General features: G+C 44.5%; 4 protein-coding genes across 4 annotated transcripts in view; all 4 read left to right on the top strand.

Annotated features, from left to right (window-relative positions):
• Positions 1 to 4,597: 4,597 nt before the first annotated feature.
• On the top strand, positions 4,598 to 6,131 carry LOC112397382 (2'-5'-oligoadenylate synthase 1-like). The gene is made up of 2 exons (XM_024741588.1): positions 4,598 to 4,847; positions 5,662 to 6,131. Exons 1-2 carry the CDS (start codon positions 4,668 to 4,670, stop codon positions 5,854 to 5,856), a joined length of 375 nt encoding a protein of 124 aa, XP_024597356.1. The 5' UTR covers positions 4,598 to 4,667; the 3' UTR covers positions 5,857 to 6,131.
• A 3,014-nt stretch (positions 6,132 to 9,145) lies between these two features.
• Positions 9,146 to 12,791, top strand: LOC112397380 (2'-5'-oligoadenylate synthase 1-like). The gene is made up of 3 exons (XM_024741587.1): positions 9,146 to 9,373; positions 10,200 to 10,281; positions 12,397 to 12,791. The coding sequence occupies exons 1-3, from the start codon at positions 9,147 to 9,149 to the stop codon at positions 12,499 to 12,501; spliced, it is 414 nt and encodes a 137-aa protein (XP_024597355.1). The 5' UTR covers position 9,146; the 3' UTR covers positions 12,502 to 12,791.
• Positions 12,792 to 13,093: 302 nt separating this feature from the next.
• LOC112397263 (2'-5'-oligoadenylate synthase 1-like) lies at positions 13,094 to 21,791 on the top strand. The gene is made up of 6 exons (XM_024741388.1): positions 13,094 to 13,396; positions 14,190 to 14,554; positions 18,163 to 18,456; positions 19,550 to 19,703; positions 20,791 to 20,941; positions 21,105 to 21,791. The coding sequence occupies exons 1-5, from the start codon at positions 13,217 to 13,219 to the stop codon at positions 20,920 to 20,922; spliced, it is 1,125 nt and encodes a 374-aa protein (XP_024597156.1). The 5' UTR covers positions 13,094 to 13,216; the 3' UTR covers positions 20,923 to 20,941; positions 21,105 to 21,791.
• Positions 21,792 to 22,939: 1,148 nt separating this feature from the next.
• OAS2 (2'-5'-oligoadenylate synthetase 2) overlaps positions 22,940 to 25,732 on the top strand; it is a 28,026-nt gene continuing 25,233 nt past the window's right edge. Inside the window, 1 exon segment of the mRNA XM_024741387.1 lies at positions 22,940 to 23,530. The gene's annotated coding sequence lies outside the window, so the exon portion shown is untranslated.

Genomic DNA, 25,732 nt, shown 5'->3' with positions numbered 1-25,732 from the left:
GAACGTGTTTAAACCAGAGGTCTGGGTTCCAGGAGGCCTCTCCAAAGCCCCTAGCCTTTCTCCTTCCTTTGCTCTTAGCTAAATGAACAAATGACCCCCCCGCCCCCCTCTCTCTCTCTCTCTCTCTCTCTCTCTCTCTCTCTCTCTCTCTCTCTCTCTCTCTCAGACTCTCTTGCATCCTGTCTCTCACTCAGAATCGCCTCTGGTCTCTCTGTCTCTCTATCTCTTGCACCCTCTTCATTGTGTCAGGAGAACAAAACACCATCATGGACATAAAACTTTAGAGAGTGACAGATCCTGACACCAAAGGCTTTTGTTCCATCATGAATTGTTCAGTCTTTCTTCCTAAAAATTAAGAAAAAAAAATTTTTTTTTCAAAGGAGGAAAAGGCAACGAGGACAAACATTATAAGGTTCACGATCTGGTCATCTTCAGTGCCCTGTGAGAAAAGTTTGATTTTTCCCAATTTCCAGTAAGTCTTCCTTCATGAAAATTGCCCCCCCTCTCCAGTACCCCACCATTATCTATAGAAGTAGCCAGAGGGACACTAAAACTCTCACTTTCTCCAAACACACATCTTTTAACCTTCCATTTCTGGGCCCTCCACCCCTAGCTCCCTTGACAAGTTATTGGAAGTCATTGATTTCTTGCCTTGAATAACCATTTTCTAGACCCCAGGTATTTCGCCTTCTCCACGATGGCCAGCAGCTTCCTGGCTGCCATCTTCCCTCCTGACCCTCTCTCTCCAGTGGCCCCCTTGGAGTGCCCACTGTCAGCCCGCCTCCTGTTCATGGTTTGCCCTTAGGAGAAAGCATGCTGGCTGTGTCTCCCAGGCCTAACGCTGGCATTGGTGCTGGACTCAGCATGCGGCTAGCTCACAGTACCTCTGTCCAGGCGCGCCCCCTCCCTGATAAATGTAAGCACCTTTCACTACACACATACACACACACGCCCTCTGGTGCATGCAGAACCACCCATCGCCTTTCTTTGTGATGATGTAGCCAAAAATAAAGTAGGAATATCCAGGAAAACTGATGGCCTGGGTTTTTCCTCTCTGGTTTCTGGAAGCTCTTTCTCCCCACCAACACACATGATGTTACCTGGATAGTCAGTAGTTAATGAGCATCTACCATGTTCCAGCCACTGGGGATACAGCAGTAAACAAGGCAGATGCGGTCCCTGCCCCCGTGAAGTTTGCTTTCTGATGGATATCATCTTGGAAAGGTGGGCTCCAGCCAACTTGACTGACCTCACGCCCTCCTGGAAGAATGCTTTTTGCTGGTGTCCACCCAATAAGAAGGCAGCATCCTCATCTTTTCCCGACTAACCCAACCTTGGGGAAAACTCCCTAGTGGTCGTGGAATGAGATAATTTCAAGGCTGAAAGAGACCACAGAGTTGAGCCAGAGCCTGGTTCAGTCAGCTCACTTATCTGACAGATGAATAACCCAAAGCCCAGAGAAGGGAATGGGCACATCCAACATCTCATGGCTGCAGTGCCAGGAAAGGAGCTAGATTGTTGGACCCCCTGTGCAAATGCTCTTAACGCACTGATTATAAGAAGGCAGATCACCAAACACCTCTTTTATATTGAAGCACTTTCCATCCTGCGATGAGCCTTTTCAGAAATGACCCCTTACGTGAGATTCTCAACAGTCCTGAAAGTGAGCTAACTTTTAACTGGAAAGTAACTAACTTTCCAGAAGGATTTTTAAACTCACTACAAGTGAGATTTTCGGCTTACATCAAAAGAGCTTAAGCAACTCATCAGGAAGATTGGTTGCTTCTCAGAAGGAGCTGACAATTCCATCCAACGGAAATTTCTCTTCCATGCCAAGTTTGAGGCAATTTCCTTTTCTCACTCCCAAAAGGGTGGTTCTCACTGTTGGGGGCAGAAGTTGGCATATTAGAATCACCTGGGGAGAAAATATTTTTCAAACTACCTATGCTCTCCCTGCCACCATCGCCCCTTCCTGCAGATTCTGCTACACCCTGGGGACCAGAGGTATATTTGAAAATATTTCCTGGTTGATGGCTTGGGCTTCCCACCTCCATCGTGACTTTGCAAACCACTACCCTAAAAGTCCATCATTTTACCTACGATTCAGTCAGCTGCCACTAAGTGGAGAGGGGTGCCAGTTAGGGCCACACAGGCCTCTCGGAATGGCAGGAAACCCTACTTGCCGCGGCTCTTTCCCTGTGCTCATGGTGGATCACTAATCAATATGGCATTTTTCCCACAGAACCCACTAGCAGCATCTGCATTCTTCTCAACACAGCAGTCTACCCCTGGCAGCCACCACCAGTCAGTCATGGGCAGCTGAGAAGAAGCCTAATTTCCACCTCTGAGATGGTAGATCTCCTTCCCTCAGTGTGGGACATGCTTAACAGGCTGAGATGAATACACATGAGGAAAGTTTTCATAAATGTCAGTACACCTAACTTGACTAATTTTCTTTTTTTCCCCACTGAAACCAAACATAGTGTAAGAGGCAACGTGGTGTGGTAGAAATCACCTGACCAGAAAAGCACACCAGCTTTTTAATCCACTCAGTGCAACATTCAGATCCTGACTGTCACTTACTAGCTGTGGAACCTAACCTCTCTGAGTCTCGGTTTCCTCATCTGGAAAATGGGGACGATATGTGAGCTTGAGCAAGTCCCTTCCTCCTGTGGGTCTTCAACTGTATAGGCAGGACATCGTTTGTGGTCCCCCGGGCCCACAAATAATGCCTTCATTTCCCAGTCATTCAAAGAAGACCTAGACCTCGTTGAGGGCAGATCCCCTGACTGCAGTCCTGCATTATGTGTTTTGCATAAAACACAGAAGAATGAGCCATCTGTAATTTCCTGTTCCTGTTTCTTTAAAGAAAACAACGTAAAGTCACCTGCAAAGACATGAGGGCCTAATTCTGGATTTTTCTAATTATGCCCTCAGTTATTTTAGAGTTGTCTCACTCATACCTAATTCTCTGCACTGTTTTATGGTACTAGGCTTTATTACATCTTTACAAAGAATTCAGTGCTGGTTTTCTAAGGACAGATAGCTTTCGCACTCATGTTGGATTTATTTACATATATTTTGTCAAAAGTATATATTTCATTAACAAGTACAATTGCCCAAAAAGCATTTGGGAGCAAACAGAATCTTTGATAAACATACATTCCAACTGTATGTATAGAGTGTCACATAGATGAATGCCCATCCCCTTCATGGATCCACATGCCTTAGGCATAAGTCAATATGTTATACAGAAGGAGTGGGGAGTGTCGATTAATTGATGAGCTGGTTAAGACAAGGGTGATTCAAAAAGACAGCTAATTGGCACTGACTACTTCACCCAACAACAGCAGAATACACATTCTTTTCAAGCTCACATGGGATATTCACCGAGATAGACTACCATCTGGGCCATAGAACGCACCTTAACAGATTCAAAAGCATAGATAGCATACAAGGTATGCTCTTTACCACAATGGAATTAAACAAGAAATCAAGAAAAGAAAGATCTGGAAAATGCCAACGTCTTTGGAGATTAAATAACACACTTCTAACACACACATGGGTCTAAAAGTCTCAAGAGACATTGAAAAAATATTTTACACTCAAGGAAAAGAAAAAATAAAATAAAATTTAGAGACAGTGAAAGCAGTGCTTAGAGGAGAATTTTTAGCACTGAATGCATATATTAGAAGAGAAGAAACACCTAAACTCAGAGATCGTGAAGCAACAGGTGAGACTATTCTGCAATGATTTCATAATTGGTGGAGACAACACATTATGATTTGGCAAACCCATAAAATGTACAACGTAGTGTGAACCCTAAAGTAAACTTTGAATTTATTTAATAATAACATGTCAATGTCAATTCATCTTGCGACAAATGTACCACACCAAATTTGATAACGGGAAACTATGGGTGGAAGGAGAGAGGACGTAAGTGAGCTCTGTACTTCAATTATTTTTTAAACCCAAGACTTCTTTAGGAAATAAAGTCTATTAATCAAAAGGGGGAAAAGTATAGGACAATGTTGTTTACAAAAAATAGACACATGGTTAGAGTTTGTGTGTATGTGTGTGTGCGTTAACCTAGAAAAAAATATCTGGAAAGATCTCCACCAAAATGTTTATAGATGTAGTCTTCGAAGTTTAGGATCCTGGATGGTCTTTATGCTCCCTGATTTTTCTGACATTTTTCTTTTTATAATATGCAGGTACTGCTGTAAAGATCATAGGAGACCATAAACCAATTTTGTAGGTAACAAAAAAAGACAAAGGAAACCCCCCCAAAAGTTTTTACTTATGACTTCTCTTGGGTGAGGTACTAAGCTGGGTTGAAAAGCAACATTTTCAGAACAGTCTGAAGAAAGGCCTGATGTTCTAGGGGGCTGGATAAAGGCAGAGTAAGTCTCAGAGAGCAGGGGAAAGAGCTGGAAGACACAGGGTCCAAGGGGTTTCTGATTTCTTAAAGGCAAAGAACAAGGTTATGGCTCCTCCCTTTCAAAGAAAGGAAACCAGTGTCAGTCCAGACTCAGGGCACAGCTCTACCCTTTCGAGAAAATGAAACTAACAGCCTCCTTAGACCCAGGCAGCAGAAGAGGCAGAAGCTAACAGGTTTTGGCAGCCAACTCTGCTGCCTCTGGCTCTCCTGTCCCTGCCTGAGCATCATGAAGAAGCTTAGAAAGACCCGAGCCAACCAACTGGACAAGTTCTTCAAAGACCGCCTCCTGCCAGACAAGGATTTCCGCGCGCAGGTCAATGAAGCCATCCACATCATCTGCAGTTTCCTGAAGGAGAGGTGTTTCCGAGGGGCCTCCCACCCTGTTCGGGTGTCCCAAGTTGTGAAGGTGAGTCCAGAACTGCCTGGCTGGGGAGAAGGGGCCTGAATGAGCAAGTGTTTCCACAGAGACAGAGAGAGAGCAAAAGGCTGAGGTCTCTGGGGCTGGTGGTTTCTGATTTATCCATGCCAAAACTATAACCACAGCTTGTGAAAGTAGCTTCTGGGGTGAGGGCCTCCACCTGTAAGTTTTTAACAAATGCCCAGGTGAAGTTTATAAACCACCTATGTCACGTCCACCACAGAGATAGGCAAACTGAAGCCCAGCTGTATCAACAACCTGCTAATCATCGACCAGGCTGGGGACACACCATTCCTGCAGACTCATGAGCTGGTTAAGAGTATAAGTTTTGAAAGCAGATAGCACCTGCTGCTGTGAAATCTTGGGTGAGTCACTTAACCTCTCTGTGCCTCAATTTCATCATCCATAATTCCCAGTACTTTGCAGGGCTTGCAGATCAAGTAAAATAAGCCATGGTCCAGTTTACAGTATTAATTATATAAGGTCAAAAAGAACAGGGAATAAAGAACACAGACCCTGTAAAAAGGCCACCAGGGTGTGAATTGCATCTCTGCCACCTACTAGCTGCGTGATGGGGCCAATACATAATCTCTCTCAGCATCTGTTTCTCCATCTGGAAAATGAGAACAGATAATAATAGTAACTAAATCATAGAGTTCTTGTGAGCATTCTAGGAGTTGACTGGTAATGCCTTCAGAACAGTGGCTAGCACTCAGAATGTTAGTGATTGTTCTCAGCATTTTATTTAGGAAGGCTCTTCTCAGTGATAAATGTCAGTTCTCATTCTCACCACCTTTTTTAGGGTGGCTCCTCAGGCAAAGGCACGACCCTCAAGGGCCTATCAGATGCTGACCTTGTCGTCTTCGTCGCCAGTCTCACAAGTTTTCAGGAACAGCTTCAGCACCGAAGAGGATTCATCAAGGAAATTAGGAGACAGCTGGACGCCTGTCAAAGAGAGGAAACATTTGAAGTGGAGTTTGAAGTCCAGAAATGGTGAAGGAAGAAGCCCTGTGCTCTCAGCTTCGTGCTCAGGTCCCCTCGGCTCCTCCAGGGGGTAAAGTTCGATGTCCTGCCCGCCTTTGATGCCCTGTGTGAGCACTCCCAGTCACAAGGTGTTTCAGCCTTTGTCCTATGTTAGGGCTTCTTCCTCTTTTTTTTTTTTTTTTATGTTTCTGAGCAGAAATCTTCCTCAGTTCAACAGTCTATTAAAACATAAACATGCCTTCAACATGAGGAGGAGATCTTAGTATCTCTCTCGGAGCAAGATAACTAGGGTCGTATTCAGCCACCACAGTGACATTAAACAACAAATTGGTACAATTTGGGGGTAAGGCATTTTTTTTTTTTTTTTTTTTTTTTTGGGGTGCGGGGGCCTCTCTCCCATTGCGGAGCACAGGCTCAGCGGCCATGGCTCACGGGCCCAGCCGCTCCGCGGCACGTGGGATCTTCCCCGACTGGGACACGAACCTGCGTCCCCTGCGTCAGCAGGCCGACTCAACCACTGCGCCACCAGGGAAGCCCAAGACATTTCTTATACAATACCTGCCAGGCTTACTAGTTCTACTTATGGCAACTTGTGTGAATCTTACCTTTCTATAAATGAGGCAGCAAAAGATGCACACTACTGCATATAAAGTAGATGACCAGCAAGGTTTTACTGAATAGCATAGGGAACTATATTCAATACCTTATAATATATCTTATATATGTGTGACTGAATCACTTTGCTGGACACCTGAAACTAACACAATATTGTAAATCAACTAGACTTCAATTTAAAAAAATAGATAAATCCCAAAACACTGAGGCAGCATATATCTGGTGTAAACACAATATGTTAATTTCATCTTTTATCCAAAGCATAAGGGAATATCATCAAATTTATCTGAGGGTTGGAATCTGTAGACAATCTGCAGGAACATTGGGACAGGATATGGGAGGGGGAAGAAGGAAGGGGAGGGGAGGGGAGAGGAGTGGGGAAGAGAAGAAAGAGGAGTGGGAGGAGGAGAGGAATCAGAAAGGATGGGGGAGGAAGGAGGGAGATGGACAGAGATGAAAAGAGGGAAAGAGCATGAAGGAGGGGAGAAGGCAGGGAACAAGGAGGGAGAGGGTGAGAGGAAGAAGGTGGAAGAGTAGAGGTTGTGGGGAGGAGGGGAAAGGAAAGGGAGAAGAAGGGTAGGGCCTGGGACAGGTGCCAGTGGACTCAGGTGTCTCATTCTTCCTGGTCTTCCCGTATCAGGAAATAATAACTCCACCCTTCCAGTTACTCTGGACAAAACCGTGGCTCTTTCTTACCTTTTTCACACACACACACACACACACACACACACACACACACACACACACGCACACGCACACACACACACACACATCCAGCCAGTCTGTAAATGGCTTGGTCCTGTATCTAAAATATACCCATTATCATCAACCATCACCACCTCAGTCACTCCCACCCTGGTCCAAGTCACTTGGGAGGCTCACAGGATCTGCCCTCGACCTCTCTGAACCCCCATCTCTGCCCCCTCACCACTCCCCCAGGCCATGCTCTGCTCTTCATTAGTCCTCCAAGAGGGAAACTCTACTCCAACCTCAGGACCTTTGCATGAGCTTATTTGTTTATTGCCTGTCTCCCCACTAAAAATGTACATAAAAGAAGGGATTTGTATATTTTCTTCACTGCTGTATCCCCAGAATCTAGAACAGTGCCTGGCACATAATAGGTTCTCAGTAAGTAATTACTCAACAAATTTATGAGTGCTAACGCCCCCACCCCCCAACACACACTCTTCTGTTCACTTCCTAGCTGTCTGAATTTGGGCAAATGAATTACCATCTTGCCCCTGCTGTTTTGTCACTTGCAAAGAGTAACATGGCACAGCAGCAGTAAATCACATACCACAGTGAGTGCGTGTAGATCGCTTTGGGTAGTATGCACATTGTAACAATATTAATTCCTCGAATCCATGAGCATGGTATATCTTTCCTTTTATTTTTGTCATCTTCAGTTTCTCTTATCAAAGTCTTATCAGGGTACAGGTCTTTCACCTTTATGGTTAAATTTATTCCTAGTTTTCTTCTTCTTTTTGATGCAATTGTAAATGAGATTGTTTTTAAATTTCTCTTTCTGATAGTTTGTTATTCATGTATAGAAATGCAACCGATTTCTGTATATTATTTTTGTATCCTGCAATATTCCTGTATTCAGTTTTTAGTTCTAAAAGTTTTTTGGTGGCGTCTTTAGGGTTTTCTATGTATAGTATCATGTCATCTGCAGATAGCAATAATGTAACTTCTTCTGTTTTAATTTGGATGCATTTTGTTTCTTTTTTTAATGTTTTTTTTAAAGTTTATTTATTTTATTTATTTATTTTTGGATCTGTTGGGTCTTTGTTGCTGTGCGTGGGCTTTCCCTAGTTGCAGCGAGTGGGGGCTACTCTTCGTTGCAGTGCGCGGGCTTCTTATTGCGGTAGCTTCTCTTGTTGAGGAGCACAGGCTCTCGGCCCGTGGGCTTCAGTAGTTGCAGCACACAGGCTCAGTAGTTGTGGCACACGGGGTGGGCTTAGTCGCTCCGCGGCATGTGGGATCTTCCCGGAGCAGGGCTCGAACCCGTGTCCCCTGCATTGGCAGGCGGATTCTTAACCACTGCGCCACCAGGGAAGTCCCTGCATTTTGTTTCTTTTTCATGCCTGATTGCCATGGACGGGCTTCCAATACTATGTTGAATATATGTGGGGAGAGTGGGCATATATGTCTTGTTCCTGATCTTAAAGGAAAAGGTTTTAGCCTTCACCATTGAGTATGGTTTAGCTGTGGGTTGGTCATATAGGGCCTATATTGAGTTATGTTCTCTCCATACCCACCTTGTTAAGAGTTTGTATCACAGATGGCTGTTGAATTTTCTCAAATGTTTTTTCTGTATCTGTGGAAATGGTCATATGCTTTTTATCCTTCGTTATGTTAATGCAAATGTATCACGTTGATTGATTTGTGGATACAGAAGCATCCTTGAATCCATGGAATATATCCAACTTGATCATGGTGTATGATCTTTCACTATATTGTTGAATTTGCTTTGCTAATATTTTGTGGAGGATTTTTGCATCTATGATCATCAGGCCTATAATTTTTTGTCATATCTTTGTCTGGTTTTGGTGTAGAATGAGTTTGGAACCATCTCTTACTCCTCAATTTTCTGGAATAGTTTGAGAAGAATAGGCATTAACTCTTCTTCACATAAAAGCTGAACAAACTCATTTTCCTAATTTTTTTTCCTCTTCTCAGTGTAAGATGAGACGTGGGAAAAAACTGCCCCCACAATATGCCCTGGAGCTTCTGACAGTCTATGCTTGGGAGCAAGGAAGCACGGAAACAGGATTCAGCACAGCTCACGGATTTCAGACTGTTTTGGAATTAGTCCTGAAGCACCAGCACCTCTGCATCTACTGGGAAAAGTATTATGACTTTGAAAACCCTATTATTGGACAATACCTGAGAAGGCAACTCGCAAAACCCAGGTACTCTATCCCCCACATGGCTTAGCTCCCCACATAAATGAACCCATGAATACAGCTGTGGCACGTTGGAAATGTAGGAAGTGAGAGGGATCCATATTTATTGATCATCATCTGTTGTCAATCACTGTGCTGGGCACTTTACTCCTCCCATCTGATTTAAATAATAAATTTAAATAATAACCTCCAATCCAGTGAGGCAGGCACTATGCTAACCATTCTACAGATGACTGAGGTTTGGAGAAATAAGAGCTTGTCCAAACCTTAACAGAAAATGAGTGAAATACCTGAAATTTGACTAAAATAACAACAGCTACAGCAACAATAATGACTGCTCCCAGGAAGTAAGAGCTTGCTGTAAGACCAACACACTCAAACAGAATAGTAAAATTTTGGTTATTAAAACTGACATGTATGGACCCCTTATTATGTTCCAGTTACTGTTCTGAGCACTTCACATGCTTGTCTAGATCCTCATACAGCATGCTTTGAGGTAGGGTTATTCAAATCTCCCCATTTCACTGATGAGGATACTGAGGATTAGAGATTCAGGTGACCTGCCCAAGGTCACACCACTAATAAAGAGCAGAGGTAAGATTCAAACCCAGGTCTATCAAGGCACGAATGCAAGCCTCCTTCTCCTTGTGTTCAATGCCCACCGTAGGGGAGGGCACTCAGGACACACCCCAGGGAGCAGTGCCCTCCTGGGCCCCTCCTGCTGCCCCAAGTCCCAGTCTGCCCAAGTTAGTATTTTGCTCTGCCAGGAGCTCTAGACCCCCGCAACACAGCCCACATACTCACCTGCCCCTCTCTAACTGTTGCTTTTCAGACCTGTGATTCTGGACCCAGCTGACCCTACTGGAAATGTGGCTGGTAAAGACCCATATAGCTGGCAGCTGCTGGCACAAGAGGTTAGAGTCTGGCTGGGATACTCATGCTGTAAGAATTGGGATGGGTCTCCAGTCAGCACCTGGAAGGTGCCGGTGTGACCTCCTGATTCCCTCATGTGACCTGATATTAATAGCAGGTTGAAATAACAACTTCTAGAAATACTGCATTAAATCAAATTGAATTTCATCTCTGTCTTTGTACTCTTTTACTGTGGTTACTAGAAAATGTAAAATTACACATGTGTTCTGCCCCAGAATGAATCCCCGGATTAGACAATAGGCTTACCAACTCACATTGTCACCCTGTCTTGGTACCAAAAACAACATTGCATTTACAAAAGTCCAGTCAATAAAAACTCCCTTAAGGAAGCACAAAAGATCAAGCATGTTCTTACCGCCTGAGTCACTGGTCACGTGTGTAGCTGGGCAACAGTCTTTGGCTTCTCCATATTACTGTTCCTCCTTTGAGTCCTCCAACATCCCTGTGAGATGGGTCTTATTCTTGTTCTCATAATAATACACTGAGATTTGGGCACTTGCTTGAGTCACCAAACATTCCAGCAGCATTTGTTGAAGGGACCATCCTTTCCCCACTGTTCTGTAAAAGCCACCTCTAACATATGTCCAGAGCCCGTCTGTGTGTGAGTCTGTGTAGTTCCATTGGTCAACTTTGGCATCCTTGAGTTAATACTACCTTGACTAATTACTCTAGCCTGGTGTTAATTCTTAATATCTTGTAGAAAACTCTGTTTTTATCCAAACCAATGTCTTCTCTTGGCTCTATTTCTATGTTAATATTATATTCTGTTTGTGAAATTTCACCCAAAATATGGGGAGGCATTTGATTAGAATTCCATAAATTAGTTCAGGGAAGATGACATCTATTGAGAATCCCAATCCACAAACTTGGAGCTTCTTTCCATTAATTTTCCTCTTCTTGAATTACTCTGTAACTATGTTTTATAGTTTTTCCCTGCATTGGTCTTAAGTGTGTTTTGTCATATTATTCCTAGATACTTGTTTTTATGTTATTGTACTTAGTAGGTTTTCTTTAATTTCATTTTGTGATGGTTGGTTTCATGAAGACCTGAATGTTTTCAGTGGGTATATTTGATTAAAGCATGGTGAGCGAGTGAGCTTTATACTTTTCTGAATTTTGTGATTTTTGTTTTGCTGTAAATTTGTACTGCTTGAATGACCACAAGAAACAGTAAAGCATTTTGTTTCAAAACCTTTTGTGGTAAGTATTTGTCAGCTGAGCTCTGATAGTTTGGGCAAAGCTGGCAGACCCAGGTGACAGAAGGCTCAAGGGTGCTGCAGTTTGGAGCTGCTGGCTCATGAGGTTCAGAAGCAGAGGAGCGAGTGTGTAAGGGGTGACGGAAATGCTCTCATGAAATTTGAAGCACCCGAGTCATAAATTCCTGACTGCCCAGAGCTGAGTCCCCATTCTGGGCAACTTCCTGCTGAGGAAATGAAACTGGGAAGGACTAAAGTTGAAGCAACAGATATGAGGGTGGAGTTCTCTGAGCCGCCCTGGGCACTCAGCATCGTGGTCAGGTGCTCTAGTCCCACCAGGGGGTGCAGTTATTTTTTTCATTATTATTAACTTTTATTGGAGTGTAGTTGCTTTATAGTGTTGTGTGGGGTGCAGTTTGATGTACTACCTGCCTTCCACCCTCCCAGCCACATGGGGTTTCAGCCTTTGTCCTGTATCAGGGCTCCTTTCTCTCTCTGTTCATATTTCCGAGCAGTTTGAGAGCCCGCACAGTTTGAGAGCCTTACCAAAATAAGATGTCCCTAAAAAATGGGGAGGAGATCACATTAGGTGGGCCAAAAAGTACCTTCGGTTTTCAAGTAAAAATAAAAGAGCCATTTTTCATTTTTACCAAGAACTTTATCGAACAACGTAATCACCCTTTTGTTCCACTACCTTCTAACATTTTTCAGGCAACTTTATAATTCCATCTTTCCAAAACTTTTTATCTTTTTGAGCAAAGAACTGTTCCAGGTGCGAACCCACACCCCCTGCACTGGAAAGCAAAGTCTTAACCACTGGACCGCGAGGGAAGTCCCTGTCCTTTATTTTTGCTCAGCATTTGATACCTTTCAAATCCCCTTTTGTGTCTCTTCTTTCAGATTATCCTCAGAAGCAGTTCTGTGAGTGAGAAAAGTTTGCCCTCTCTACAGATTGGGACATGGAGGCATGCCCAGTTACACTCGTGTTCAAAGCTGCACAGCTAGGGACAGCTCGCAATTTTTCTATCGACTTAAAAATGCCTTAAGAAATAGTCTATTAATCAAAAAGTAAAACCATTATAGTCATGCCATTAAAAGAGAGAGAGAGAAAGAAATTATGTTTGTGTGTATGTGTGTGTTAACCTAGAAAAACATCTGAAAAGATCTGCACCAAAGTAGTTGTAGTCTTTCAGGTTTAGGATCAGGGATGGACTTTATGCTTTTGGATTTTTCTGACCATTGCTGTTTGCAATATACATGTACTGCTGCAAAAATCACAGGAGACAATAAAACAATTTTGTCAGCAACGAAAAAAGAGGAAAAGGAAACCAAAAGTGTGTTTTTACTCACGATTACTCTTGGGTGAAGTACTAACCTGGCTTAAAAAGTACCTTTTCAGAGTACAGTCTGAAGAAAGACCAGATGTTCTAGGTTGCCTGTTAAAGGCAGGGAGTAATTCTGGAATACTGGAGGAAAGAGCTGGGAGACTGAACAGGGTTCAGAATCAAAGGAATGTTTAATTTGCTGAGAGACAAAGACTCAGGGCAAAGCTCCTCCCTTACAAGGAAATGAAACCGACAGCAGCCCAGACTCAGGGCACACCTCCTCCCTTCCAATGAAACGAAACTAACAGCCTCCTCGACCCAGGCAGCAGAAGAGTTAGAAGCTAAAAGGTTTTCCCCTCCAGCTCTGCCCTCTCTGGCTCTCCTGTCCCAGCATCATGATGAAGCTCAGTGATACCCCGGCCAAGTATCTAGACAAGTTCATCGAAGACCACCTCCTGCCAGACGAGGATTTCCGCGCGCAGGTCAATGAAGCCATCCACATCATCTGCAGTTTCCTGAAGGAGAGGTGTTTCCGAGGGGCCTCCCACCCTGTTCGGGTGTCCAAAGTTGTGAAGGTGAGTCCAGAACTGCCTGACTGCGGAGAAGGAGGCTGGAAGAGCAAGCATTTCCACAGCGACAGAGAGAGAGCAAAAGGCTGAGGTCTCTGGGGCTGGTGGTTTCTGATTTATCCATGCCAAAACTATAACCACAGCTTGTGAAAGTAGCTTCTGGGGTGAGGGCCTCCATCTGTAAGCTTTTAACAAATGCCCAGGTGCAGTTTATAAACCACCTATGTCACGTCCACCACAGAGATAGGCAAACTGAAGCCTAGCTGTATCAACAATCCGCTAATCATTGACCAGGCTGGGGACTCACCATTCCTGCAGATTCATGAGCTGGTTAAGAGTATAAGTTTTGAAAGCAGATAGCACCTGCTGCTGTGAAATCTTGGGTGAGTCACTTAACCTCTCTGTGCCTCAATTTCATCATCCATAATTCCCAGTACTTTGCAGGGCTTGCAGATCAAGTAAAATAAGCCATGGTCCAGTTTACAGTATTAATTATATAAGGTCGTAAAGAACAGGGAGTAAAGGACACAGACTGAGTTGCATCTCTGCCACCTACTAGCTGTGTGATTGGGCTGATACATAATCTCTCTCAGCATCTGTTTCCCCATCTGGAAAATGGGAACAGATAATAATAGTAGCTAAATCACAGAGTTCTTGTGAGCATTCTAGAAGTTAAGACTGGTAATGCCTTCAGAACAGTGGCTAGTACTCAAAATGTTAGTGATTGTTCTCAGCATTTTATTTAGGGAGGCTCTTCTCAATGATAAATATCAGTTCTCATTCTCATCACCTTTTTCAGGGTGGCTCCTCAGGCAAAGGCACAACCCTCAGGGGCCGATCAGATGCTGACCTCGTCATCTTCCTCACCAATTTTAAAAGTTTTCAGGAACAACTTCAGCGCCGAGGAGAATTCATCAAGGAAATTAGGAGACAGCTGGAAGCCTGTCAAAGGGAGGAAACATTTGAAGTGAAGTTTGAGGTCCAGAAACAGCAATGGGAGAATCCCCGTGCTCTCAGCTTCATGCTTAGATCCCGTCAGCTCCACGAGTGGGTGGAGTTTGATGTCCTGCCCGCTTTTGATGCCCTGGGTGAGCACTCTCAGCCACAAGGTGTTTCAGCCTTTGTCCTATGTCAGGGCTTCTTCTGCTCTTTTCATGTTTCTGAGCAGAAATCTCTCTCACTTTGAGAGTCTTATTAAACAGGGCATCCCTTCAAGTGGGGAGGAGATCCTAGCATCTCTTCTGGGGCAAGAATGTTTAGGGTCATACTGAGCCACTGCAGTGACATTAACAACAAATTGGTACAATCTGGGAGCAGTATATTTTTATAGAACACCTGCCAAGCTTACTAGTTTTACTCTTGGCAAAGTGTGTGAATCTTCTCTTTCTAAAAATGAGGCAGCGTATATCTGGTGTAAACTGGAGGAGGAGGAGGAGGAGGGAGAGAAGGAAGAGAGTGAGGACAAGAGGAGGAGGGAGGGGTGGAATAGAGGGAGGGAAGGAGGAGGGGGAGGTGTGGGAGGAAGCAAGGATGAGGCATAGGCAGCATATATCTGGTGTAAACACAGTATGTTAATTTCATCTTATATCCAAAGCATAAGGAAATATCAAATTTATCTGAGGGTTGGAATCTGTAGACAATCTGCAGGAACATTGGGACAGGAAGCGGTGTATCTCTGAGGCTCAATTTCCACTGAGTACTTGGGAGGTGTGGGGAGGAAGCAAAGATGAGGCATGGGAGGGGGAAGAAGGAAGGGGAGGGGAGGGGAGAGGAGTCGGGAGGGAAGGGAAATCACAACTCCATCCTTCCTGTTACTCTGGACAAAACCAAGGGTCATCCTTGACTTCTCCACACACACCTCCATCCAACCTGTCAGCAAATGATGTTGGTCCTGTATTAAAATATATTTATAATTCATCCATCGTCACCTCCTGTGTCACTCTCACCCTGGTCCAGGTCATCTTGAGAAGCTCACAGGATCTGCCCTCGACCTCTCTGAGCCCCAGTCTCTGCCCCCTCACCACCACCCCCAGGCTATGCTTTCCTCTTCATTAATCGTCCAGGAGGGAAACTCTACTCCAGTCTCAGGGCCTTTGCATGTGCTTATTTGTTTGTTTATTGTCTATCTCCCCACTAAAAATGTACAGGAACAGAAGGATTTATATGTTTGAATCCCTGCTGTATCCCAGGGACCTAGAACAGTGCCTGGTGCGTAATAGGAGCTCAAAAAATAATTGTTAGATGAATTAATGAGTGCTACGTCCCCACGCCATCACCACACACACACACACACACACACACACACACTTCTGTTCACTTCCTAGGTGTCTGGCTTTGGACAAGTGAATTAACATCTCTGTGGTTCCTGTTTTCTCATTTGCAAAGAGTAACATGGCACAGCAATAGTAAATCACATACCGTGATATCTGGCATATAGTCGGTCCTAATAAATGTCCTTTCTCTGAGCTGCCACAGGAAAACACATCATAAAAGCTAACATGGATTGTGCACTAATCTTATGCCAGATTCATCATATTTAAAATTTTGTGGATGCGATATTCATTTCTGTTTACTTTCAAATGTCCCATATCTTATTTAAGCACCATGGTGATTCTGTGACCTGGTTAAGGGTATTATTATTAAACCCCTTTTACAGAAAGAAAAACTAAGTGTCAGAAGACACTTTCAGCTAATAAACAGCAGAACAAAAACAAAAACAGCATTTGGGTCTTCAGACTGAAGAGTTTACTTAACATGTAATAAGCATTCTATATATATTTAGATGAATAAATTGAGTTAAAGAAAGTAACTAAGGATAAACTTCCTACTTTAAAAACATTTGCTAGACATCTCAATTTGCTTTGCAAGAATTTTGATCATGGCACGTGAGCATTTTAGAACTTACAAAAGTGGTTCTTGACAAGTGCAACACTGCCGCCCAAGACATACTGAAGCTTCATAAAGGCATTTTTGTGATGTGGGATAAAGATGCTGCCGGTAATGAGTGGAAAGAAGCCAGGAATACAATGAGCAAGACAGTCCTACTCAGCAAAGAATTGTCTCTTTATTTCCTTTTTTCTCCTTTAATTCCTCCCTCCCTCCCTCCCTCGCTTCCTTCCTTCCTTCCTTCCTTCCCCTCTTTCTTTTTCTCTCTTCTCTCTTCTAGAATAATAGAGGAATCGTACAATACTTTAACTCCTCTAGCCCCATCATCACCACCTTTAACTTACATCCAACTTTTGTTGTATATTTTAAGTCTCTCAATATTGTCAAGTGCCCCAAAGCATTAGTATTGTTTTACAGAGCCGATGATCATTGAATCTACCCGCGTGTTTACTGCTTTCTTCACTATTGATTCTATCCTACCTCTCTCACCTTCCATCTGGGATTGTTCTTCTTCTTTCTGAAATATGCCCTTTAAGATTTCTTTTGGTGACCGTCTTCTGACAGTAAACATGTCAGTTTTTGTTTGTCTGCAAAGGTCTTGATTTTCCCTTCATTGCTGTCAGGTATTTTTGCTGGATTGATATGCATTTCAGTACATTGGATATATCATTCCATCTTCCAGTGTTGCTAGTGAGAAATCAGTTGTCAGTGTCACTGTGGTGCCTTTGTAGGTAATCTATCTTATTTCTCTGGCTGCATTTATATGTTTCACTTTTACTTTGATTTTGTTTGGTTTCAAGCTGATGTGTCTTAATGATGATCCCTTTTTATTGGTCCTGCTTGGGGTTCATGGGGTCCTTCACTGGGATTCCTGAATCTGTGGATATCCTTCATCAGTTTTAGAAACTCTCAGCCATTCTCCTAAAATATTATCGTTCTCCCTTTCTCTTCTTGCCTCTTAGAGCTCCCATAAAATGTATGTTAGACCTCCTCGTTCTCTCTTCCAAATCTCTATCCCCTGTTCTACATTTTCCATCTTTTTCTCTCTCCATGCTTTATTCTGAATAGTTTCTTCTAATTTGCCTTCCAATCACTAATTTTTCCTTTAAATATGTCTATGCTACTGAGCTATTAGTTACATTTTTGTCATTTTTGTTCTAGGATTTCTATTTCATTCTTTTTTAAGTCTGCCATGTTACTTTTTCTGGCTTCTAGCTACCTACTATTTCAAATGCTTATATGTTTGAACATAATGTTCCTAGTTATTTTAAAGCCTGTGTTTAAATCTTCAATATTTAAAGTTTTGTGGATTTATTACTATTTTCTTTTTTGTTTTTGTTAGTCATCACTCTGGGTGTCTTGTTTCTTTGTGTGCCTGGATACTTATGTGATGGTCATTGTACATGAAAGTTACCTGTGAAAGAGTTGGAGACTTTGGATTAAATATCTTCCTCCGGAAAAAAAAAAAAAGTTTGCTTCTTTAAGCTCTTAGGAACACTACAAGTCCTTCCTCTCAGTTAATTTTCATAGTATCCTTCTGAGGAAGGTGCAATTATTACCATTCACTTGGCAAATGAGAAAAAATAAGGCTCCAAGAGTCTACATTGTCTGCTCAGAATCAGATAATGGTGGAGCCAGGATTCAAACCCACATCAGTCAGAATCCAGAGCGCAAGCCTTTAACCAGGGGTCAGTAAAGTTTTTCGTAAAGGACAAGTTAGCAAATACTTTAGACTTTATAAGTCACACGGTCTCTGTCACAAATACTCAACAATGCCTTTGTAGCATGAATGCCACCATAAACTACACATAAATGAATAGGTGCGGATTTGCTCTCAGAAAACTTTATACACAAAAACAAGTGGCAGGCTGAATTTGGTCCATGAGAAATGTGCTTTACATGAAAGCTAGAGAAACCCACTTTTCTGATTGTTTTTCCTCTACTCAGTGTAAGGAGAAGCTTGGGAAGCCGCTGCCCCCACAGTATGCCCTGGAGCTCCTGACAGTCTATGCTTGGGAGCAAGGAAGCATGGAAACAAGATTCAACACAGCTCAGGGATTTCAGACTGTTTTGGAATTAGTCCTGAAGCACCAGCACCTCTGCATCTACTGGGAAAAGTATTATGACTTTGAAAACCCTATTATTGGACAATACCTGAGAAGGCAACTCGCAAAACCCAGGTACTCTATCCCCCACATGGCTTAGCTCCCCACATAAATGAACCCATGAATACAGCTGTGGCACCTTGGAAATGTAGGAAGTGGGAGAGTTCCACATTTATTGATCATCTTCTGGTACTAATCATTCTGCTGGGCACTTTACTACTACCATCTAATTTTTTTTAAGCATTAAAAATATATATTTATTTTTGGCTGCTTTGGGTCTTCGTTGCTGCGTGCAGGCTTTCTCTAGCTGCATCGAGCAAGGGCTACTCTTCGTTGCAGAGAACAGGCTCTAGAGCGCAGGCTCAGTAGTTGTGGCGCACGGGCTTAGTTGCTCCGCAGCATGTGGGATCTTCCCGGACCAGGGATTGAACCCATGTCCCCTGAATTGGCAGGTGGATTCTTCACCACTGCGCCACCAGGGAAGCCTTTCCATCTAATTTTAAAAACAACGTGCAAGCAACCTTGTGAGGTAGGCACTATGCTACCTGCTTTACAGATGACTAAACCAAGATTCTGAAAGGTAAAGAGCTTGTCCCAACCTTAACAAAAAATGAGTGAAACAGCTGAAATTTCAACTAAAATAACAACAGCTGCAGCAACAATAATAAATGTTCCCAGGAACTAAGAGCTTGCTATAAGACTAACACACTCTAATAGCATTGTAAAAATTATGATTATTGTAACTGCCATGTATTGACCCCTTAGTATGTCCCAATTACTGTGCTGAGCATTTCACATGCTTGTCTAGATCCTCATACAACATCCTTTGAGGTAAGGATGTTCAATTCTTCCCATTTCACAGATGAGGATACTGAGGATTAGAGAGGTCAAAAGACCTGCCCAAGGTCACACCCCTAATAAAGGGCAGAGGTAAGATTCAAACAGAAGTCTATGAAAGCCCAAATGCAAGGCTCCTCCCTCTGTTCACTGTGCTCCATAGGGCAGGGCACCCAGGACACACCCCAGGGAGCAGTGCCCTGCTGGACCCCTCCTGCTGCCCTGAGTCCCAGCCTGTGCCAGGCTGGTACTTTTCTCTTCCAGAAGCATCTAGACCCCCCAGACATAGCCCAGCTTCTCACCTATTCTCTCTCTAAATATTGCTCTTCAGGCCTGTGATTCTGGACCCGGCTGACCCTACAGGAAACGTTGGTGGTGGAGACCCACGTAGCTGGCAGCGGCTGGCACAAGAGGCTAGAGCCTGGCTGAGTTACCCATGCTTAAAGAAATGGGACGGGTCTCCAGTAGGCTCCTGGGATGTGTCGGTGAGACCTTCTGCTTCTTCCCTGCCGTCCTTCCGCCACCCCCTCCACACAGCATGGGGCATGTAGATAGAGACCATTCTTTCCTAAGAAATTGCCTCTTGCTAGAGGTCACTCACATTCATATAGTGTCAGGCTGTGCTCTCTATTTTACAATCATTTTGGGCCCATACAGAGAGCTCCTGGACTTCTCACATCCCTCACCCAGAGTTCATTCTTTAATTAATGCCTCCTTGTCTGGAAGTAACTTTTTTAACAGCTCCAGTTGGCTCATTCCACTAAGAAGAAAAATAAACAATAACAACCACCGCTTAATAAATACCTGCTTTGGGCTCAGGTTCTGTTCTAAGCCCTTAAATTTCATTATTTCATTAAATCCTCACAACACCCCATGAGATATGTTTTCTACTCCCATCTTGCAGATGAGAAAAGGAGGCTCAGAGAGGTGAAGTCACCTGCTCAAGGCCACTCAGCTAGGGAGTGGTAGAGCTGGGATCCTAACTCGGTAGACTCCAACGCCAGTGTTTATTCCACTGAGCTAAACATCCTGCCTTGTATCCCCTCCCCCCTCAATATCATGTGACAAATGAGCGACTCAGAGCAGCTGAGGACGTGGGCATGTCACCCAGCTACGTAGGTGCTGAGGGTCTGATCTTCCCACTCCAAGAGTAGAGATCTTTCTCATGCCGGGGTGGGGAGGGTTGATGATGTCATAGATGGGTTTCCTAGGAAACAGACTCTGGGATGAAGTTTATGTGCAGGATGTTTCAGGGGAGGACCATTGGATCCAACACCTGTGTAAAGGAGGGGAATTAAGCGGGTACCAGCACAGGGAGAGGTGCAGCTGGGGAGCCCTGGAGCTTCAACAGCCTTCAGAGTTGTCCTGCAGAAGGCTGAGGTGGCAGGTCTTTTATACCCTAACGTGGATCGGCCACTGAATGGACAACTCAGGAGGGGGTATGTCCTTCCTTGAAGGGGATCCAGGTGGCACATCACAGTGTCCACCTGTCCACCATAAATGTTCACTGAGAACCAGTGCCAAGGTGGGAGGCCCAGCTCTCCAGTGTGACCATGTGCTTCACCCTTTCAGCCCCAAAAACATAGTGACCTGATGTACGAGGCCTACGGTTTTAGACAGAGCTATGGAACCTCTCCGAGACCCACACTCCGGGGAGAAGCCCCTCCCCAGGTGGAAGAGAACTGGACATGTGCCATCCTCTGAACGCCAGAATCTCTTAAAGGCAAGGTCTCCGGGGCCATCTGGGCCAGACCTCTCATTTCTAGGGGCGGGGCGGGGGGCCTCAATCCCGAGAGGGCCATGAGTTGGTGTCAGCCCTGGGTCCAGAATCCAGGTCTCCTGACCCCCATCCTTCCCGCCATTCTGTGCTCTCTCTTCTTTTACAGATAGCATTTTCCCACAGCTCCCTCCCCACCAGAGCCTGTTCTCCGACAATATCCTCTGAGAGGCAGCAGGAGAGACTCAGACAAAAGAGAGGAATCCCAGTCTTCACACTCTTCTCTGTACCTGGTGGGAGGGCTGTGGTCCAATTTATTGTCAATAACAACAAAAATAGTAGCAAATACCATTTGTTGGGTGTTAATCGCAAGGCACAGAGCCAAGAAGTATATCTGCATATTATATGTGTGTGTGTATGTGTATGTGCGTATTCATTGATTCAACTTAAAATATTAATTGAGCACCTGCTATGTGCCAAGCATCGTTCTGGGCACTGGAACATAGCAATGAGCAAAGCAGACAAAAACCCCTGCCTCGTGGAGCTGACATTTTGTGGAATATTCTACTGTTGGATAGACTAGGATCCTTCCAAGTTTCAATTACAGGTAATCCTAAGACAAACATCTTTGGTTCACCCTTTGTCCACATCTCTGATTATTTACAGGAAAAGTTTTAGAACTGCCCTGTGTAATACAGTAGTCACTATTGAGCACTTGAAATGTAGCTGGACCCAATCGAGATGTGCTAATCTTTATACTTTTTTGAATTTTCAGATTTTATTAATTTTTGGCCATAAGTTTGTACTGTTTGTATGACCACAAGAAACAATAAAGCAATGTTTCTTGCACAAAAAATTTTAATAAGTATTTCTCTCAGCTGAGCTCTGGTAGTTTGTGCAAAGCCAGCCGGCCCAGGTTATAGAAAAGTCTGGGGCACTGGTATTGGGAGCTGTTGGTTCAAGTCCAAATTCATGAGATTTGGAAACAGAGGAGCACCTGTGTAAGGGATGACGGAAATGCTGGAATGAAAATTGGAGCACCGGAGCCATAAATTTTTGATTCCCCGGAGAGAAAGCCCCATTCTGGGCAGTTCCTTCCGGGGAAACAAAAACCAGCAGATCTAATGTTTAGCCAAAGGAGATAAGGGTGGAGTCCCTCCCTGCACCCCCATTTGAGGAACCACCTTGCTGTAACCCACAGCAGCTGCACCATTTACATCCCCTTCAGCAATAAATGGGGGGTTCAGTCTCTCCACATCTTTGCCAACACTTTGTAATTCATGATCATTTTGATTATCACCATCCTAGTTGGTGTAAAAGAGTTATATACTCTCAAAGTAATCGGGCCTGCTAAGCAAGGTCAAGACCCTACCTGGGAAAGAATGGGACCCTGACACATAGACTGCGGACATAAGAGTGGAAGCCCCTGAAAATCCTGAATCCCCAGACTCCTCTGAACCTGGGGTTCAGAAATGTCCCATCTACCCCTTCTGTTAAAAGCTAGCACCTCCTCCCTTGCAAGGAGACTCTGCAGAGGTCTCCAACACCTGTGTAAAGGAGGGGAATTAAGCGGGTACCAGCACAGGGAGAGGTGCAGCTGGGGAGCCCTGGAGCTTCAACAGCCTTCAGAGTTGTCCTGCAGAAGGCTGAGGTGGCAGGTCTTTTATACCCTAACGTGGATCGGCCACTGAATGGACAACTCAGGAGGGGGTATGTCCTTCCTTGAAGGGGATCCAGGTGGCACATCACAGTGTCCACCTGTCCACCATAAATGTTCACTGAGAACCAGTGCCAAGGTGGGAGGCCCAGCTCTCCAGTGTGACCATGTGCTTCACCCTTTCAGCCCCAAAAACATAGTGACCTGATGTACGAGGCCTACGGTTTTAGACAGAGCTATGGAACCTCTCCGAGACCCACACTCCAGGGAGAAGCCCCTCCCCAGGTGGAAGAGAACTGGACATGTGCCATCCTCTGAACGCCAGAATCTCTTAAAGGCAAGGTCTCCGGGGCCATCTGGGCCAGACCTCTCATTTCTAGGGGCGGGGCGGGGGGCCTCAATCCCGAGAGGGCCATGAGTTGGTGTCAGCCCTGGGTCCAGAATCCAGGTCTCCTGACCCCCATCCTTCCCGCCATTCTGTGCTCTCTCTTCTTTTACAGATAGCATTTTCCCACAGCTCCCTCCCCACCAGAGCCTGTTCTCCGACAATATCCTCTGAGAGGCAGCAGGAGAGACTCAGACAAAAGAGAGGAATCCCAGTCTTCACACTCTTCTCTGTACCTGGTGGGAGGGCTGTGGTCCAATTTATTGTCAATAACAACAAAAATAGTAGCAAATACCATTTGTTGGGTGTTACTCGCAAGGCACAGAGCCAAGAAGTATATCTGCATATTATATGTGTGTGTGTATGTGTATGTGCGTATTCATTGATTCAACTTAAAATATTAATTGAGCACCTGCTATGTGCCAAGCATCGTTCTGGGCACTGGAACATAGCAATGAGCAAAGCAGACAAAAACCCCTGCCTCGTGGAGCTGACATTTTGTGGAATATTCTACTGTTGGATAGACTAGGATCCTTCCAAGTTTCAATTACAGGTAATCCTGAGACAAACATCTTTGGTTCACCCTTTGTCCACATCTCTGATTATTTATCCAGGAAAAGTTTTAGAACTGCCCTGTGTAATACAGTAGTCACTATTGAGCACTTGAAATGTAGCTGGACCCAATCGAGATGTGCTAATCTTTATACTTTTTTGAATTTTCAGATTTTATTAATTTTTGGCCATAAGTTTGTACTGTTTGTATGACCACAAGAAACAATAAAGCAATGTTTCTTGCACAAAAAATTTTAATAAGTATTTCTCTCAGCTGAGCTCTGGTAGTTTGTGCAAAGCCAGCCGGCCCAGGTTATAGAAAAGTCTGGGGCACTGGTATTGGGAGCTGTTGGTTCAAGTCCAAATTCATGAGATTTGGAAACAGAGGAGCACCTGTGTAAGGGATGACGGAAATGCTGGAATGAAAATTGGAGCACCGGAGCCATAAATTTTTGATTCCCCGGAGAGAAAGCCCCATTCTGGGCAGTTCCTTCCGGGGAAACAAAAACCAGCAGATCTAATGTTTAGCCAAAGGAGATAAGGGTGGAGTCCCTCCCTGCACCCCCATTTGAGGAACCACCTTGCTGTAACCCACAGCAGCTGCACCATTTACATCCCCTTCAGCAATAAATGGGGGGTTCAGTCTCTCCACATCTTTGCCAACACTTTGTAATTCATGATCATTTTGATTATCACCATCCTAGTTGGTGTAAGAGTTATATACTCTCAAAATAATCGGGCCTGCTAAGCAAGGTCAAGACCCTACCTGGGAAAGAATGGGACCCTGACACATAGACTGCGGACATAAGAGTGGAAGCCCCTGAAAATCCTGAATCCCCAGACTCCTCTGAACCTGGGGTTCAGAAATGTCCCATCTACCCCTTCTGTTAAAAGCTAGCACCTCCTCCCTTGCAAGGAGACTCTGCAGAGGTCTCTCTTCCATAAGACCCCGCAGGACTGGCACCCACTTCCCCTCCTGCCCACTAGGACTGAGTAGGGTTGAGTCCCAAAATAGCCCAGCCGGGGGCGCGCTGGGCCTGCTGAGGGAGGGGTGACCTATATCCTGAACAGTCAGAAGACCCGGTCAGCATGTAGCAGCAAAAGTCAGGTGGGTGTGTGTGGAAGTGACCCCGAGGGCACTTGATCAAGGGGCTACAGTGTCAGGTCAGATGCGGAAGAGTTTATTGACGTGGAAGTCCCCTCCTGGAATTCAGGACTTCACACCCTGGCAAGGACCCCAGGAGACCGTGCAGAGTTGCTGTTAGCCAGGCTCTTAGAATGGAAAAAGTGAGAGCCTCTGCCAGGTGAGAATAAAATGCTGATATTCCCATGGGAGATGGTGGAAGATGGGATTCAAAGGTCAGGGAAGTGGATATGCTTGGGTGGATGTGCTATATAAGTCCAGAAAAGCCACCAAATTATCTCCCATGGAAAAGCAGAGAATACAACGTTACCAAGGCCATAAAGAATACACCAGTGAGAGGACTCATCATCACTAAGAAGCTCGGGTGGCCTCCTCCATAGAAGATGCTGTCACAGGCCTCCTAACAGCACTGGGGATGGTAGAACCCCGAAATCATAGCGGCCATGAGACAACACTTACCCATGACGTGGACACACTTCTCTTCATGAGTGGTAGGGTGGAGGGGCAGTCAGGATGGCCTGACCCACAGAGAATTAAGGAGCTGGTCATAAAATATGGTGTCCCTGGGACCAAACTAAATGGGCCACAAATGAGGGATGCTCAATCTGCCCCATCAAACTACTTCAAGGATGGACCATTAGAACACTGAGAGATTCCCCCAATAAAAAGTCACCATCCCTTTCCCAGTGGCTTCCCAGGAGACCCATCTCTGACACACGACATCTAAATGTAACATGATCCTAGATTTGGGGGAGGGGGGGTTGCTATAAAGAACAACATTGGAATAACTGGTAAAAATTGAATATAAGAATATATCCATTGTATATGCTATAAGAGATGATAGCATTGTATCAAAGGTACAATTCTGAATGGGGTTGTCATTCTGTGTTTATGTAACAAGATACCCATATTCTTAGGGGATACATATGGAAGTATTTAAGAGTAAAGGGGACTGGGTGATTCTGATGTGTCCATGAAGGTTCATCACTTGTAACAAGTGTCCCACTCTCCCACTCTGCTGGGGGATATTGGTAGTGGGCAAGGCTGTGTGGCTGGGGG

Source organism: Neophocaena asiaeorientalis, unplaced genomic scaffold, assembly GCF_003031525.2.
Source record: "Neophocaena asiaeorientalis asiaeorientalis breed wild unplaced genomic scaffold, Neophocaena_asiaeorientalis_V1.1 scaffold648, whole genome shotgun sequence".
Taxonomy (NCBI): domain Eukaryota; kingdom Metazoa; phylum Chordata; class Mammalia; order Artiodactyla; family Phocoenidae; genus Neophocaena; species Neophocaena asiaeorientalis.
Note: the sequence above shows the minus strand (reverse complement) of the source record. Positions and strands in the feature narration are given on the sequence as shown.

What these genes read in the sequence shown, in the direction of transcription:
- LOC112397382 (XM_024741588.1), top strand. Translation starts at nt 4,668, where the DNA reads ATGAAGAAGCTTAGAAAGACCCGAGCCAACCAACTGGACAAGTTCTTC. An exon ending in GGGTGTCCCAAGTTGTGAAG is followed by an intron (nt 4,848 to 5,661) that starts GTGAGTCCAGAA and finishes CACCTTTTTTAG; the next exon opens with GGTGGCTCCTCAGGCAAAGG.
- LOC112397380 (XM_024741587.1), top strand. Translation starts at nt 9,147, where the DNA reads ATGAGACGTGGGAAAAAACTGCCCCCACAATATGCCCTGGAGCTTCTG. An exon ending in AGGCAACTCGCAAAACCCAG is followed by an intron (nt 9,374 to 10,199) that starts GTACTCTATCCC and finishes GTTGCTTTTCAG; the next exon opens with ACCTGTGATTCTGGACCCAG. An exon ending in GGCAGCTGCTGGCACAAGAG is followed by an intron (nt 10,282 to 12,396) that starts GTTAGAGTCTGG and finishes CTCTTCTTTCAG; the next exon opens with ATTATCCTCAGAAGCAGTTC.
- LOC112397263 (XM_024741388.1), top strand. Translation starts at nt 13,217, where the DNA reads ATGATGAAGCTCAGTGATACCCCGGCCAAGTATCTAGACAAGTTCATC. An exon ending in TGCTCTTTTCATGTTTCTGA is followed by an intron (nt 14,555 to 18,162) that starts GCAGAAATCTCT and finishes TTGGTCCATGAG; the next exon opens with AAATGTGCTTTACATGAAAG. An exon ending in TAGGCTCCTGGGATGTGTCG is followed by an intron (nt 19,704 to 20,790) that starts GTGAGACCTTCT and finishes TCACCCTTTCAG; the next exon opens with CCCCAAAAACATAGTGACCT.